This window comes from Oryzias latipes, chromosome 17, assembly GCF_002234675.1.
Source record: "Oryzias latipes chromosome 17, ASM223467v1".
NCBI classification, from domain to species: domain Eukaryota; kingdom Metazoa; phylum Chordata; class Actinopteri; order Beloniformes; family Adrianichthyidae; genus Oryzias; species Oryzias latipes.
In genome coordinates, this window is record NC_019875.2 from 16225936 (window position 1) to 16243189 (window position 17254).

At 41.4% G+C, this 17254-nt stretch overlaps 1 protein-coding gene across 2 annotated transcripts in view; it reads right to left on the reverse strand.

Annotated features, from left to right (window-relative positions):
• Positions 1–17254, reverse strand: part of LOC101174135 (low-density lipoprotein receptor-related protein 8) — a 134717-nt gene that overhangs the window by 57184 nt on the left and 60279 nt on the right. For both annotated transcript variants that reach the window (XM_023964993.1, XM_023964992.1), the window contains exon 4: positions 15711–15839. In XM_023964993.1, the coding sequence (XP_023820761.1) occupies positions 15711–15839 (129 nt within the window). The remainder of the gene's footprint in view (positions 1–15710; positions 15840–17254) is intronic.

The window sequence follows — 17254 nt, forward strand, 5'->3', positions numbered from 1 at the left end:
TCCACCTGCAGGTGGATCACAGACTTCCTGACGGACAGACAGCAGTATGTGAGGCTGGGGAAGCTCGTCTCAGATACTCGGACCACAAGCACCGATCCCCCCAGGGCTGTGTCCTTTCACCCCTGTTACTCTCCCTGTACACAAACAGCTGCACAGCTGGTCACCTGTCTGTCAAACTCCTGAAGTTTGCCGACGACACCACACTCATCGGCCTCATCTCTGACGGAGATGAGTCGGCCTACAGGAGTGAAATAGCCAGGCTGGTGTCATAGTGCAGCGCTAACAACCTGGAGCTTAATGCTCTGAAGACAGTGGAGATGACAGTGGACTTCAGGAAGGCCCCAGCCCCCCTCCCCCCTGTCATCCTCTGTGACTCCCCGGTGACCTCTGTGGAGTCCTTCTGCTTCCTGGGAACCATCATCAGCCAGGACCTCAAGTGGGAGCAGAACATCAGCTCCATCACTAAGAAGGTCCAGCAGAGGATGTACTTCCTGAGGCAGCTGAAGAAGTTTCACCTCCCTGAAAAGATGCTGGTAGACTTTTACACCGCCATCATCGAATCCAACCTCACGTCCTCCATCACAGTCTGGTTCGCTGCGGCCACGGCCAGAGACAAGGCCAAGCTGCAACGCGTCATCCACTCAGCAGAGAAGGTGATCGGCTGCCACCTCCCGTCTCTCCAGGAGCTGCACATATCCAGGACTTGGAGGCGGGCAGCCAGGATTGTAGCCAACCCATCTCATCCAGGACATAATCTCTTTCGGCCCCTCCCTTCTGGCAAGAGGCTCCGGTCCATCAGGACCTCGCGCCACAAGAACAGCTTCTTCCCCACTGCAGTCAGCCTGCTGAACAGTACCCCAACTCCCCCAGGTGACCCCCCCTCCCCCCCCCGCCCACCAAAGGACTGTCGGTGCCACTTACAGGCCCCACCATCCCAGCCCATCTGTGCTCCCACTTTAATTCACCTTACTCTACTGTATATAGTGTGTTGTTGTTGTTAACTTAATTTTTAACTTATTCTTAATTGCACTATACACCAAGTCAAATTCCTCGTTTTGTAAAGTGCGCTCTACTGAACCTGGCAATAAAACTTTTTCTGATTTCTGATTCTGATTCTGATTCTATTAATCATTGTTTTTTATTCATTCAAAATGCAATTAAATCAATATTTTATCTTTTTTCTTTTCCTTTTTCTTTTTTTTTATCTCTTATATCCTTTTTTATAATCAATGTTTGAACTTCTTTTCCTTTCTATTGTCATGGTTTCAGTTTGTTGTCTTTTTTTTCGCTTTAGTTCTTGTTCTGTCTTGTTTGGTTCTGTTTTATTTTGAAAGGTTTCCTGTCTTGTCATGTTTCTTGAGTTTTACTTCCTTTGGTCCCCATCTGCCCTAATCGTGTTCACCTGTGTCTTGTCTGCCCTGTCTGTATATAAGTCTTGTCTCTGCCTTCCTCCTGTGCTGGTCCATTAACTTCTGCTCATGTTGATCACGTCTTCTTGTCTGGCGTCCATGTCCCTTGCCATGCCACAGTAAGTTTTTGTTTTTAGTTTTGTCATCCTGCTCTGCACGCTTTTTGTTAGTTAAATAAACCCACTTGCCCTGAACCCGTTTGCCTCCCGTCTCTGCGCCTGGGTCCTACCTGCTCTCGAGCCTCCCCCCCACACGACATCTATACATCCAATGAAATTAAACTACAAATCAACAAACACAACTGATAACAAATGTCTCTAAAAAATGATGTGTATATTTGCAGAACCTTAAAAACACCAAACAAATAACAAATGCTTCCCAATTAAAGCACAAAAAATGGAACACAAAATGTAAAACCCAAGTTAGAAATTGCAATTTGAAAAAGATACTTTTTTCAGCAGCTTTTCAAAATCAATCACCAATTCTACTCTTCTGTGGATGAAACAAAGAACTCCAGAACAATGAAGCCATTTCTCTAAGTCTCTCTCACCTTCAGTTTTAAACAAGGTCTGTGAAAATCCACCATACATTGGTCACATGAACTCAGAGACCTGCTAAAAGTGCACAATTGTAAAAGCTCTTTTATATAGACAACTGTTTGTTTGCTTAGAGCTCTAAATATAAAAAAAAATGCTTTTCTATCACCTAGACACAGATGGAGAACCATATCAACTGGATTAATAACAGGGTGGCATGTTTAGACAACATGAAGCTGTCCATCACATTTTTGACCTAAACATGTAAACACATCCTTGGCTCTGCGGTTAGGAAATGGTATTTGGGAATCTCTTTATACCAGGAGCCAGCCTGGCCATTGGAACATCGCCACAGTGCCCATCCAGACTGGGACAGCAACGGGGTCCACTTCAGAGCCGTGAGCTGCTGTGTTTAACTCCAGCTGTCCCAGCAAGGGAGACAACTGCAGCAACATCCACTGACCAAGCTGACAAGCCCTGGCAGAAAAGATCCCCACAAGAAAAACACTGGCTCAGGCAGGCTGGTCAAAAAAAAATAGTTTTGCCATTGTCTTGCAGCTCGCAGATCAAGTGGTTTAGTTTTCCAGTAATGTCAGTCAAGAATGCAAGTTCAGATTCACAATGTTCATATTCACCATATTCAACAGACATCTCCTCCAATAGCACCTTAAAAATCCTGTGCTGTTTTGCTTTGCAGCTGAGGTTGTTTACGATTTTCAGAATAAGAGTCATTATATGTCCAGAGCCAATCACTTCTGCACATAAGGCCTGCTGGTGAATGACGCAGCAGTAATGCAGACATTTTGGAAAGTCTGGGTCAGCTTTACAGTGAGTGATGAAACCTGTTTGTCTATTGATCATAGCAGGAGTCCCATCTGCAGTCACTGCTACCAGCTTTTCTAATTGTACCTTTTTCTGCACAAAAACTCCTTCACCGTGTTATACATTTCAACTCCTCTTGTAGTTGTCTGTTAGGGCAGATGTGTCAGGAGTTCTTCTCTTGTGGAAACCAAAAGCTATGCTGTACTGTTGCCGTCCACAGACTCATCACACTGGACGTTAACCACCTGCACTTTGCAAGATCCCGGTCCAGCTAATTGGCCAAGTTATCAGACATAGCTGACACTCATCTAGACATTGTAGTGGAAATTGAATGAGTTCTATTGTTCTCATCCTTAGGGACAGTGATAGCAATTATCATCATTGCTTGAATTTTTTTCATGCTATATGCAAAAGTCTTTGTCCCTTAAGGCAACAGATTACAGCCCCCCCCCCCCCCCCCCCCCCAGGCTGCTGTCGTATTAACAATAGCTTGGAGCTCCAGAATGGACAAGAAAAAACGACGAGAATGGCTCGAGCAGGGCGTTGCTCACGGGGCGGTCGCTCGTGCCATGCGGTCGCACGTGCTCGGGCCCGCTAAATGCTACTTGTAGCTTTAATTATTATTATTCTTTTTCTTCCGACGGAAGAGTCGCCTTTTTGAGGCCTTTAACATACCCCAAAACTCACCAAATTTGGCACACACATCAGGAGTCGCGAAAAATTTCGTATTTTATAGGAGAATTGGCATGGGTCGCAAAAATGGCTCGACAGCGCCACCTACAGTGACATTTGTCCCGAGCCCCCGCATATGCTTTATAGTACAAGCTTGATTTTAACAGGGCATGTTCATCAGATGGAAACCTACAAAAAAGTCTCTTGGGACCAAGCTGTCAGTCGCACAGGAAGTCTGCTATATTGATGTCAATATGTCATTTTTGCTCTATTTTGGTCATTTGCAGGCCTCCTTCTAGAACGAACTCCTCCTAGAGATTTTGAATAATGACTCCAAACTTTGGTTTTGTAAACTAAACACATGTCCGATGTTAAATTGCGAAGCTTTTAAGTTTTTACGGATGTTTGTGACCGTGGCGGCGCGTCAAAATTGGAGGTCGTTTCGAAAACACGCCATGAAAAGAAAAATGGCCATTACTCAGCCATGCATAATCCAATCTGATCCAAAATTGATATGCATGATTGTAGTCTGACTCTGAACACATCTGCAGTGAAAGAATCTGGAAAAAGTGTAGCGCCACCTGCTGGCAAGATGAAATGACATGTTTTACTTGGAGCATCACTGCTCTGAGTAGGATGAGCCGACACACCTGAAAATGACATCCACCTGTTGAAAAGCCATTGAAGTTTACTCTGACAAAAAACCATAACTTTCAATGCGGGGGTGTGGTCGTGACAGAGCGGCAAAGTTGGGCATCTCGCCATGCACACAAAAGTTGCTCTCACGTGCACATTCCTTGTCCAATCTCACTGAAATTCAATGGATATGATGAAGCTTCTATTCTGAACCCATGGATATGACAATCTTGGACGAGCTCTATAGCGCCACCTAGTTATTGCATTGGGCACATTCTGCCCTGTATTTTCTCTTTGCTTTGTCCGATGTGCATGAAATTAAAACTGGAGATACTCAGAAGGGTCCTCTCTCATAATCTGAAGTTTCATGGGTGTACACCTGACGGTGCCTGCGTAACAGGAAGTGGTCGATTATGTGCACCCAAATAATAGAAATTTATTATAAATCAGCCGTTTGTCTCAGGAAGCTGAGATTTCAGAATTAGATGCCTTTAATAACCTCCAGCTTTGATATGTAACACTATAGGGTCTATGAGAAACTTCATCACTTGATTTTTTTAATGAAATTTTGGACTGAACAAAGATTTTTAGCATAAATTCTGTTTAGGTTATCAGCACCAAGAATTCAACTTTCATAGGCATTTATGTGCTACTGCTTCCTAAAAAAATTCAGAATGATTGAAGTTACAGGTGACATCTTAGAGAGCATTACATCCAAAAAGGTCCGAAAACGTCTTTTTAGGCAAAACTACAAACACCTATTTTTTTTCATAACTTAATCATCATATATCAACACCATTTATTTTTTTAAATGTAGGGATCTGTGTTTGCTGCCTTCCATATTTTTTTCAGAAGTCCAGGTGAAACAGATGATTTTAAAAAAATCCTGATTCATCCCAAAACCTGTGCTTTTTCCGTCTGGACTCCAAACAAGTGTGTTTTAAAATTACTTATGCTTCAAATATCCACACCAAGTTTCACACGCATATAGCTGAACATGTCTAAATGCTTCTTGAATATTCTTTACAGATATAAAATGAACTGGTCAACTGTAGGATGTCATTTCCTCTTACATGCTTCAGTCTTTTCCTCATGCTGCAGCCTGCTCCTCAATCTGCCCTGTTGCTGGAGTCAAATTTCACCCCCCCCCCCCCCCCCACACACACACACACCAGCTGCCTGTTCATATGCTAACTAACCCAGAAGTGAGGTGACAAGAGTTTAGACACAAGAGGGAGGGCAGACTGCTTTTTCATTTGTTTTGTATGTCTTTCATAGATTTTTATGAATAATCATTGCTTTTCTAGTCATGTAAAATGCAATTAACTTAATATTTTATCTTTTTTTTTTTACAAACAAAACATATGAATGTGCTCCAAAACAAAACCCAACTCTCAGTACAGTTCTACAGATGTAACATAAGACTTAGACAGTAAATGTCTCTTTTATCCTTTTTTAATCAATGCTGCAACTTCTTTTCCTTAATATAAATCCAATGAAATTAAACTACAAAACCAAAAAACACAACGTATAGCAAATTTCTCTAAATAAATTATGTGTATATACAATATGTAGCACTTTTAAACAAAATAATAACAAATCCTTCCAATACAAGCACAGAAAAATGGAACACAAAATTTAAAACCCAAATTTGAAATGGCAATTTTAAAAAGATAATTTTTTCAGCCTGCTAAAAGTGCACAATTGTAAAAGCTCTTTTATATAGACAACTGTTTGGTTGCTTAGAGCTCTAAATATAAAAACAATGCCTTTATGGACGTGGCACGGATGGCACGGATGTTCAGCAGGGTAAACCCCAGGAAAGCGGCGGGACCTGATGGAGTTCCCGGAAAGGTTCTGCGGGCCTGCGCCGATCAACTCTCCCAGGTCTTCACAAAAATCTTCAACCTGTCGCTAGCTCAGGCTTTCATCCCTGCTTGCCTGAAGTCATCCACTATCATCCCGATACCCAAAAAGTCCTCATCCACAGCCTTCCTCACGGACTTCCGCCCAGTTGCACTCACTGCTGTCATCACAAAGTGTCTGGAGCGGCTGCTCCTGGGACACATCAAAGACTCCCTCCCTCCAATCTTCGTCCCCCACCAGTTTGCTTACAAAGCAAACAGATCAACGGATGATGCCATTTCCATCACCCTCCACACTGCGCTGAGCCACCTGGAACACAGAGACACCTACGCCAGGATGCTCTTTGTGGACTATAGCTCAGCCTTTAACACAATCATTCCTGACATTCTGGTCAACAAACTGTCTGAACTAGGACTCCACCCACTCACCTGCTCGTGGATCAAGGACTTCCTGACAAACAGACCACAGACAGTCAAACTTGACCCCCACCTCTCCTCCACCCGGACGCTGAGCACAGGCTCCACACAGGGATGTGTGCTGAGTCCTCTGCTGTACACACTGTACACAGCAGACTGCAGACCAGCCCACACCAGCAACACCGTGGTGAAGTTTGCAGACGACACTACTGTGGTGGGGCTGATCTCTGGGGACGACGAGACGGCCTACAGAGACGAAGTCCTGAAACTCTCAAGGTGGTGTCAGGCTAATAACCTCATCCTGAACACCACCAAGACCAAGGAGATCATCCTGGACTTCAGAAAAAACAGAACAGATCCACCCCCACTCTACATCGATGGAAACTGTGTGGAGAGGGTCCACAGCTTCACCCTCCTGGGCACCACCATCTCTGCTGACCTCACATGGTCTAACAACACCATGACTGTCATCAGGAAGGCCCAGCAACGCCTGCACTTCCTGAGAAAACTTAGGAGGAACGACGTCAGCCAGGAGCTGCTGGTAACGTTCTACCGCTCAACCATTGAGAGCATTCTGTCCTATGGCATCACAGTGTGGTTTTCCCACTGCACTGAAGCAGAACGGCAGAGTCTCCAGAGAGTGGTAAAGACAGCGCAGAGGATCATCGGCTGCCCCCTCCCCTCACTGAAGGACATTTACCAGTCTCGCTGCCTCAGCAGAGTGACTAGCATCACCACTAACTCCACCCATTCTGCTTTCCCTCTGTTTGAACTGCTGCCCTCTGGAAGGAGGTACAGGTCCATCAGAACCAGGACAAACAGACTAAGAAACAGCTTTTTTCCACAGGCAATTATCATACGGAATGCACATACGTCCACCAACCACACCTCACTCTAATTTTACTACAATGCGTGCAATATCCTGACTGTCTAACCGGGTCACTGTGCAATAACTTGATATTTATTAAGCTGTGCTCACAGCAACTCATGTAATTCCATTCTATTTTATTCACAAATATTTAATATTTAACAGTTTCTGTCCATATTGTTCATTTTTTGTTAAGAGTTGTAAATACAGTATTTCTTTTTCTATTCTATTTTTATTTTTATTTTATGTAACTCCTTCACTCCAAGGCTGCTGCAATTTCATTGTATCCCCATGTACAATGACAATAAACGATTCTGATTCTGATTATATCACTTAGACACAGATGGAGAACCATATCAACTGGATTGGTAACAGCAACAACCACCGACCAAGCCGGCAAGCCCTGGCAGAAAAGATCCCCACAAGAAACACTGCAGGCTGTTCCATAAAAAATATAGTTTTACCATTGCCTTGCAGATCACAGTTGAAGTGGTTTAGTTTTCCTAAAAAAATTCAGAATGATTGAAGTTACAGGTGAACTTTTAGACAACATTTGATCCAAAAAGGTCCGAAAACGTCTTTTTAGGCAAAACTGCAAACACCTATTTTTTTGCATAACTTATCTTTCAAATATCAGCACAAAAAAATTAAAAACGGTAGGGATCTGTGTTTGCTGCCTTCCATATTTTTTTCAGACTTAAAAGTGTAACAGATGATTTATAAAAAATCCTTTTTCATCCAAAAACCTGTGTTAAATCTGTCTAGACTCCAAACAAACATTTTTTTATGGTAACTTATGTTTCAACAATCGACACCAATTTTCACAACCTATAGCTGAACATGTCCCATAGCTCCCTGAATATTTTCATAGATATAAAATGAACTGGTCATTCTAACATCTGCATTCTAACATCTAACATCTTACATGTCAAAGCCTCTCTCAGCCTGCTCTGCTGAAGGAGTCGTGTTACAACCCCGCCCCCTCCTGCTGGGACCCCTGCTATGTAAATTAGCAAGCAGTGAACAGAGAGATGAGGAGTAAGAATGGCCATTACTCAGGCATGCATAATCCAAAGACAGCCAGTTAAACACTGAAAGACATATTTTTCGGTATGTCTTTCATACATCTTTAGTATTAAAAACTCTCCAAGATGAATGTGCCTGACTCCACCTGCAGGTGGATCACAGACTTCCTGACGGACAGACAGCAGTATGTGAGGCTGGGGAAGCTCGTCTCAGATACTCGGACCACAAGCACCGGATCCCCCCAGGGCTGTGTCCTTTCACCCCTGTTACTCTCCCTGTACACAAACAGCTGCACAGCTGGTCACCTGTCTGTCAAACTCCTGAAGTTTGCTGACGACACCACACTCATCGGCCTCATCTCTGACGGAGATGAGTCGGCCTACAGGAGTGAAATAGCCAGGCTGGTGTCATAGTGCAGCGCTAACAACCTGGAGCTTAATGCTCTGAAGACAGTGGAGATGACAGTGGACTTCAGGAAGGCCCCAGCCCCCCTCCCCCCTGTCATCCTCTGTGACTCCCCGGTGACCTCTGTGGAGTCCTTCTGCTTCCTGGGAACCATCATCAGCCAGGACCTCAAGTGGGAGCAGAACATCAGCTCCATCACTAAGAAGGTCCAGCAGAGGATGTACTTCCTGAGGCAGCTGAAGAAGTTTCACCTCCCTGAAAAGATGCTGGTAGACTTTTACACCGCCATCATCGAATCCACCCTCACGTCCTCCATCACAGTCTGGTTCGCTGCGGCCACGGCCAGAGACAAGGCCAAGCTGCAACGCGTCATCCACTCAGCAGAGAAGGTGATCGGCTGCCACCTCCCGTCTCTCCAGGAGCTGCACATCTCCAGGACCTGGAGGCGGGCAGCCAGGATTGTAGCCAACCCCTCTCATCCAGGACATAATCTCTTTCGGCCCCTCCCTTCTGGCAAGAGGCTCCGGTCCATCAGGACCAGGACCTCGCGCCACAAGAACAGCTTCTTCCCCACTGCAGTCAGCCTGCTGAACAGTACCCCAACTCCCCCAGGTGACCCCCCTCCCCCCCCCGCCCACCAAAGGACTGTCGGTGCCACTTACAGGCCCCACCATCCCAGCCCATCTGTGCTCCCACTTTAATTCACCTTACTCTACTGTATATAGTGTGTTGTTGTTGTTAACTTAATTTTTAACTTATTCTTAATTGCACTATACACCAAGTCAAATTCCTCGTTTTGTAAAGTGCGCTCTACTGAACCTGGCAATAAAACTTTTTCTGATTTCTGATTCTGATTCTATTAATCATTGTTTTTTATTCATTCAAAATGCAATTAAATCAATATTTTATCTTTTTTCTTTTCCTTTTTCTTTTTTTTTATCTCTTATATCCTTTTTTATAATCAATGTTTGAACTTCTTTTCCTTTCTATTGTCATGGTTTCAGTTTGTTGTCTTTTTTTTCGCTTTAGTTCTTGTTCTGTCTTGTTTGGTTCTGTTTCCTGTTTTATTTTGAAAGGTTTCCTGTCTTGTCATGTTTCTTGAGTTTTACTTCCTTTGGTCCCCATCTGCCCTAATCGTGTTCACCTGTGTCTTGTCTGCCCTGTCTGTATATAAGTCTTGTCTCTGCCTTCCTCCTGTGCTGGTCCATTAACTTCTGCTCATGTTGATCACGTCTTCTTGTCTGGCGTCCATGTCCCTTGCCATGCCACAGTAAGTTTTTGTTTTTAGTTTTGTCATCCTGCTCTGCAGCGCTTTTTGTTAGTTAAATAAACCCACTTGCCCTGAACCCGTTTGCCTCCCGTCTCTGCGCCTGGGTCCTACCTGCTCTCGAGCCTCCCCCCCACACGACATCTATACATCCAATGAAATTAAACTACAAATCAACAAACACAACTGATAACAAATGTCTCTAAAAAATGATGTGTATATTTGCAGAACCTTAAAAACACCAAACAAATAACAAATGCTTCCCAATTAAAGCACAAAAAATGGAACACAAAATGTAAAACCCAAGTTAGAAATTGCAATTTGAAAAAGATACTTTTTTCAGCAGCTTTTCAAAATCAATCACCAATTCTACTCTTCTGTGGATGAAACAAAGAACTCCAGAACAATGAAGCCATTTCTCTAAGTCTCTCTCACCTTCAGTTTTAAACAAGGTCTGTGAAAATCCACCATACATTGGTCACATGAACTCAGAGACCTGCTAAAAGTGCACAATTGTAAAAGCTCTTTTATATAGACAACTGTTTGTTTGCTTAGAGCTCTAAATATAAAAAAAAATGCTTTTCTATCACCTAGACACAGATGGAGAACCATATCAACTGGATTAATAACAGGGTGGCATGTTTAGACAACATGAAGCTGTCCATCACATTTTTGACCTAAACATGTAAACACATCCTTGGCTCTGCGGTTAGGAAATGGTATTTGGGAATCTCTTTATACCAGGAGCCAGCCTGGCCATTGGAACATCGCCACAGTGCCCATCCAGACTGGGACAGCAACGGGGTCCACTTCAGAGCCGTGAGCTGCTGTGTTTAACTCCAGCTGTCCCAGCAAGGGAGACAACTGCAGCAACATCCACTGACCAAGCTGACAAGCCCTGGCAGAAAAGATCCCCACAAGAAAAACACTGGCTCAGGCAGGCTGGTCAAAAAAAAATAGTTTTGCCATTGTCTTGCAGCTCGCAGATCAAGTGGTTTAGTTTTCCAGTAATGTCAGTCAAGAATGCAAGTTCAGATTCACAATGTTCATATTCACCATATTCAACAGACATCTCCTCCAATAGCACCTTAAAAATCCTGTGCTGTTTTGCTTTGCAGCTGAGGTTGTTTACGATTTTCAGAATAAGAGTCATTATATGTCCAGAGCCAATCACTTCTGCACATAAGGCCTGCTGGTGAATGACGCAGCAGTAATGCAGACATTTTGGAAAGTCTGGGTCAGCTTTACAGTGAGTGATGAAACCTGTTTGTCTATTGATCATAGCAGGAGTCCCATCTGCAGTCACTGCTACCAGCTTTTCTAATTGTACCTTTTTCTGCACAAAAACTCCTTCACCGTGTTATACATTTCAACTCCTCTTGTAGTTGTCTGTTAGGGCAGATGTGTCAGGAGTTCTTCTCTTGTGGAAACCAAAAGCTATGCTGTACTGTTGCCGTCCACAGACTCATCACACTGGACGTTAACCACCTGCACTTTGCAAGATCCCGGTCCAGCTAATTGGCCAAGTTATCAGACATAGCTGACACTCATCTAGACATTGTAGTGGAAATTGAATGAGTTCTATTGTTCTCATTCTTAGGGACAGTGATAGCAATTATCATCATTGCTTGAATTTTTTTCATGCTATATGCAAAAGTCTTTGTCCCTTAAGGCAACAGGTTACAGCCCCCCCCCCCCCCCAGGCTGCTGTCGTATTAACAATAGCTTGGAGCTCCAGAATGGACAAGAAAAAACGACGAGAATGGCTCGAGCAGGGCGTTGCTCACGGGGCGGTCGCTCGTGCCATGCGGTCGCACGTGCTCGGGCCCGCTAAATGCTACTTGTAGCTTTAATTTACTATGAATTCCATCCACAACCACAAACTATGATATGAATCGAGTCAGTGATAAAATGAACCATTACACCACTAATTAATTGGTGATTCTAAATTGCCCGTAGGAGTGCATGTGTGAGTGTTTTGGCCCTGCGAAGGGCAGCGACCTGTTTAGGGTCTCTGACTTCGTCCAACAGTGGCTGGGCTGACTTTAGCAGCCCCATGATCCCGAAAGGGATTTAGCAGGTACAAAACAATTTAGATTTTTTATGCCCTCATTTATTGTTCTAAAAAAGAAAACTGTAAGAGGCAAAAATCTGTGTCAGCAGATAAAATTATTTGCGATAAGTACCAAATACATTTGATCTTTTTTAAACAAAAAGTGTGTTTTTTTTACTCTTGTTGCTGTATCTGTCAGTTTTTGCACAGCTACAAAATAAAAAAAGGGAAAGGTAAACATGTTTTTTTTACTACTGGCATTCCTAAGGTAAGTAAAGCAGCTTTAAATTCTAACATGAAAGCTGAAAGCTAAAATCCACTCTTTCAAAACTAAAAGTTACTATTTAAAATAAAAGTTTTATTAAAATGAATTGTTCTTATCTCACAGCCTGCAATGTCATAAAACCTGGCAAGTAAAAGCTGTAATATAGTTTAAACTGTAAATCAAATAAACCATTCATAATCCAGATCCAGTACCCTGCAGAGCAGCACTGACACCTCTGCTTGTTGTGGGCAGCAGATAAAGGAATGGTGCCCTAAACTGGCAATTCAGTGTGAAATAATGTCAGTCAGTGAGGGACAGCAAACATTTGGAATAGGAGCTCCCTCATGTCTGTCCGTTTCCACGGTGATGCCTCTCTGCAGCTCAGTGTTGTTCAGATCATTTTCTTCATAAAAACTGAGGCTGTCAAACTGAGAATGACAAAATGACTGTAAGTGCTTTAGCCTCCAGCAGAGATGAACAGCGCGGGACAGACTGTCGCAGATTTTTACACGATAAAGAACTAAGTCAACAGAGAGTTTGGTATTACATGAGATTTTCTCATTAAAATGACAAGGTCACCATAATTTTTGTGAATATTAAGCAACAAAAGAAATCTGTTAAAAAATAATAATGCCTTATTGTTACTATACTAGCCACTAGATAGCACATGATAGTGCTACACTACATATTCTCATGTCGGGAATTTTAAGGTGAAATTAAAAGGAAAACAACCTCCAGTGGAGTGGCAGAATATACATCTTAGTCACAAGGGCAGCAACCATTTTTGAAACCAGGTTTTAAGTATTTGTTTCACTAAGTTACCATTAACTGGTAAATGGCATAGATTTATTCAGCGCCTTTCTACTTTCTTAAAAGGCCCAAAGTACTTTACAGTGTTGGTCCCGTTCACATTGATGGCGGCTTTGCTGGCAAAAACAACCTATAATCACCAGGTTCAGGATCTTGTACTTCAACACACGGGCGCGCATAGCAAGAACTCTCACGTTCACGCATCGCTACGCAAGTTTTTAGGTCCATTGTCAGGCTCTACACATATAACATGCTGCAATTACACACGTGTTTAAGTTAGTTTCCTGTTTGTGCACTGCTTCAAAATTACCATAAGAAATAAAGACTACCATTTGTCAGATTTTGATCTTAGTGAGCCAAAGTAAAAACTTGAAGGTGGCATACTGAATATGTACTGTACTGTACTGAACAGACCAGATGCAAAACTTCAGACAGAGGTGGAAAACGTTGCAAGTGCAGACATGGTGGAGCGCTCATTTGATATTTGCTCAGAGGACTTGGAAAACTGCTTGTGACTTGCTGAAGGAAGAACATTTTTTTCCCTGCTCTGACCTCTTACAACCATTTTTTTAAAACAAAAATTGGTTAAAAAATAACATGAAAAACAGGAAATATACAGTGCAAAAAACAGGTAGAGTTCAATAAAAAGAAATAACCTTAAACATTTTAAATTACTTAAATACACAGTTAAACAGCAGCAAAAGCAGACAGAATACTAAATCATCAGCATAAATAAAGCATGTTTTGGGAAACGCCTGTTCTGTTTGAATAGTCTGAGGATACATGTAAAATAGATTACTGAATGTAGTGCCAACGTAAAAGTTTAACTAGGTATTGGCAGCATTTTTATGACAAAACATCAGGGGAGCTGAAAAAAATAAATAAAATGGAGCCGTCCCAGTTCAGAGGCACCTCGACAGATAGTAGAAAGAGATACAGTGACACATATAGGAAAAAAGACCAAATATCAGAGCTTTAAACTTGATTATACCATGGTACGGGTGAATTCTCGGTTCTGATTGGCTGCTTGGCGTGCGCTAAAAAGTGATAATGCACGCCTAAAAAAGAAGTTCTGATCACATGTTCTGCATCACTGTACTGGCTTCTTTAAAACAAACTTTTGCTTCACCATCTGGACAAAAACAAGCGGTAAGAGGTGAACTTTGACACGTTACCGTGACAACGCGTAGCACCATGTAACAAATAGTCTGCTTTACGTGAAAAAAGCGATCTAAACTGAAAAAATAACAAGAATAAAGTACTAAAAATCCAATTTTTTGTTTAATAGAGAATAATCTAATGAAAAAATAAATATTTTGCCACACAGAGGGAGAAGCGTTCCAAAAAAGGTAATATGTCGGTTAGAATTTGTCAAAAAGCAGCTTTCAAACTGGTTTTGCTCCTACTTGCGCAAAATATTTAGGTATTAGAGCCTCAATATCATTAAAAGAACTGGTTTAGTAATTTCTCCAAAATGTAAACATTAAATACAGATCAATACAAATAAAATAAAATTACTTTTATGGATTTTTTTTTCAGATGCTTATTTAAAAAGTTATGATGAAAGTTTAAAGTTATGATGATTTGATGGTTTATTGTACGTTTATGCATATAACCAGCATTAACTGGATGACCAAATAGAATTCTCTAACATGACTGAATTGGTAAACTGGGCTGGTTGGGTAACCTAACAGCTATTTTTGAGGTATAAACTAAATAATAAAACCATAAAAACATGGTCGCCCTTCTCTTATCCTAACATTAATTTCAATGCAGTTCAAAAGGAGCTAATCAAACAGTAGGAACACTGATTTCAAGGCTGGTTTTCTAGTCTTTATAAAGTAATTCCTAGAAGCTGCTGTTTGCTTATAAAAGGTAGTTGAAGAAAAGATTCCAATGATTCTTAAAAAATAACCATTTGATTTGCATCTTTCTGTTACAATTTAAGGGGAATAGTGATTTGTAATAAAAAACAAAACAAAGACTGACTAAAAAAAAAGCATACCTCTTTACAAAATATTTTAAAATGTTCAATCAAAACTTCCACTGTAAGAAGTTTCTATGACAACATTTACGAAATCAAGGCCATGAGTCAGGGTTTGTCATGGCGTGTTGGTGTATCAAAGCCTCTGACAAAGCTCAGTTATGCCTCTCTGACGGCAGCAACACAGAAATACAGTGGGATGTACGGCAGCATATGCTGCCTTCAGGATAAGTTCTCCTGAGATTTCCTTGACAAAAAAATGACCAAACAAGAGCTGAAACATTTTGCAAAGACATCAGTTTTGGTGGGTGCACTACTGACCTGCACCCACACTGCAAAAAACAGAATCCATAAAGTCAAAAGAACTTTCTTTCAAGAAAAAATGTCTTATCTTCTTCTTTTGCAATAAAAAAATTCAATAGCAAAATAAAATTAGTTTATTCTTGGTAAGATCATTTTTCTTCATTGTGCTTTTTTTAAGATGCTCTTCCAATAGTTAAAACATTTTTGGCTTATTTCTAAGGGGCCAGTTTTTGTGGTGAAGTAAGAAAAACGTGTAAACTAAACAAAAAAGTCGACTGTCAAACTTTTCAAGACAGAAATAAACTAGTGGTGGTGAGTTCATGTTTTTTTTTTACTGTCTAACAATCACCGACTGACTATGGAAAAACTCACCAGCAGCACAGTCCTCCTCATCCGCCCCGTTCTCGCAATCTTTCTCCCCGTCGCATCTCCATGACAACGAGACACACTTGTTAGCAGATCCCCCGCAGTCAAATTTCTCTGGAGGGCACGTCTGTTTGCCTGTGGACAGAGATGAACGAGACGGTGGGGTTACTGCAGAGGTTTTATGGGCACATAAATGCAGGAAGAAGACAACAACAACAAAGACATTGATGACCAGATTCCTATCACCCGGTGGTGCAGTTAAAACTGATCCCAAATTGGACCTCTCTTGCCAATTGATTTGTCTGGGCTGTTTCTACAGAGAAAAATCCCAGAAAGACCTTAAAACACAACTAATGCTTATCTGGCTGCCATAAAAAATAAAGAACAAGCCGGACTCCCTCCTTTGTTTCTTGCCAATCTGTTGTAGTTGGCACAAATTTGTTTTTTTTGCTTTTTATCCCGTATCCTAAGCATTTAATACCATGCATGTTGTTAATTATAAATCTTTGCTGGTAGTGTAGCCTTAAGCTTTCCACCAAACAAAAACATAAATAAATAAATCAAGATCTTGACCTAAAACAAAATTGGTCTTTTAAGTTTCCTATTTTCAATCCCATTCTGCCATGCGGTGTTTTAAGATGAACGTAGGAACCCCAGTTTTCAGATCAAAAAACATTTTTATCCAAAATGTAGGCAATCTGAAACAGTCAAAATCTAATTAAAAATAATTATAATCTTAAAATTTAAACTAGACTGCAATTTCTGTCATTTCGAAATCGGTTACACTATACTCTTTCAAGAGAGCCGCTGTTTTTTTTTTTTTTTCAGGCTCTCTGAGCGGCAGCTCGCAAACAGTGAGGTAAAAGGATTATTTGTAGTGTGAAGAGTGAGAACTTACTCCACAATGAGCACAATTTTTGAGGATAATAGAATTTCTGATGCTGCCATGGGCGATATTAGGTGGAATTGGGTTGCAGGTAATTGGACTAGAAAGAAAGTCCCAGAGGCCATGCTTCTACACATGTTCATATGTAGGAACATTGCAATGATGCCGCAAATGAACTTCTGTTGATCTGTTAAAAAGGATTTTTCTCTTTAATATTCAAAGAGTCACATCGTCTGTGGCGTTCACAAAAATGAATCACAAAGTGCATATTTGCATGGGCAGGATAGATTAATGTTAGGTTGAATATCAATTATGCAAAGAGCTTATGGTGCAGTGCAGTTTATGGACTATTAGTTAGGCACTATCCCTTCAGAATGCATTCGTTTTTACTCAAATGAAGACTGTATTACACACTGAATGGTGTGTAATTTTTATTCTTTTTTAAAGCCTTTTGACAAAGTCAGAGCTAAAAGTAAATTCAGAGAAGAAAATGTAGGAATTTGTCCTGCAAGTCGATTCGAGTCACAGTTAGCTGTACTTTAGTAATGGCCTAGTCTTCTTTATGTCTTTATTCCTGAAACAAAAAATCTGATCAATTTAGAGCTCAGAAATAAATAAAATGGAAAAGTCCACTTCACTAATAAGAATAATTTCCTTTATTAAG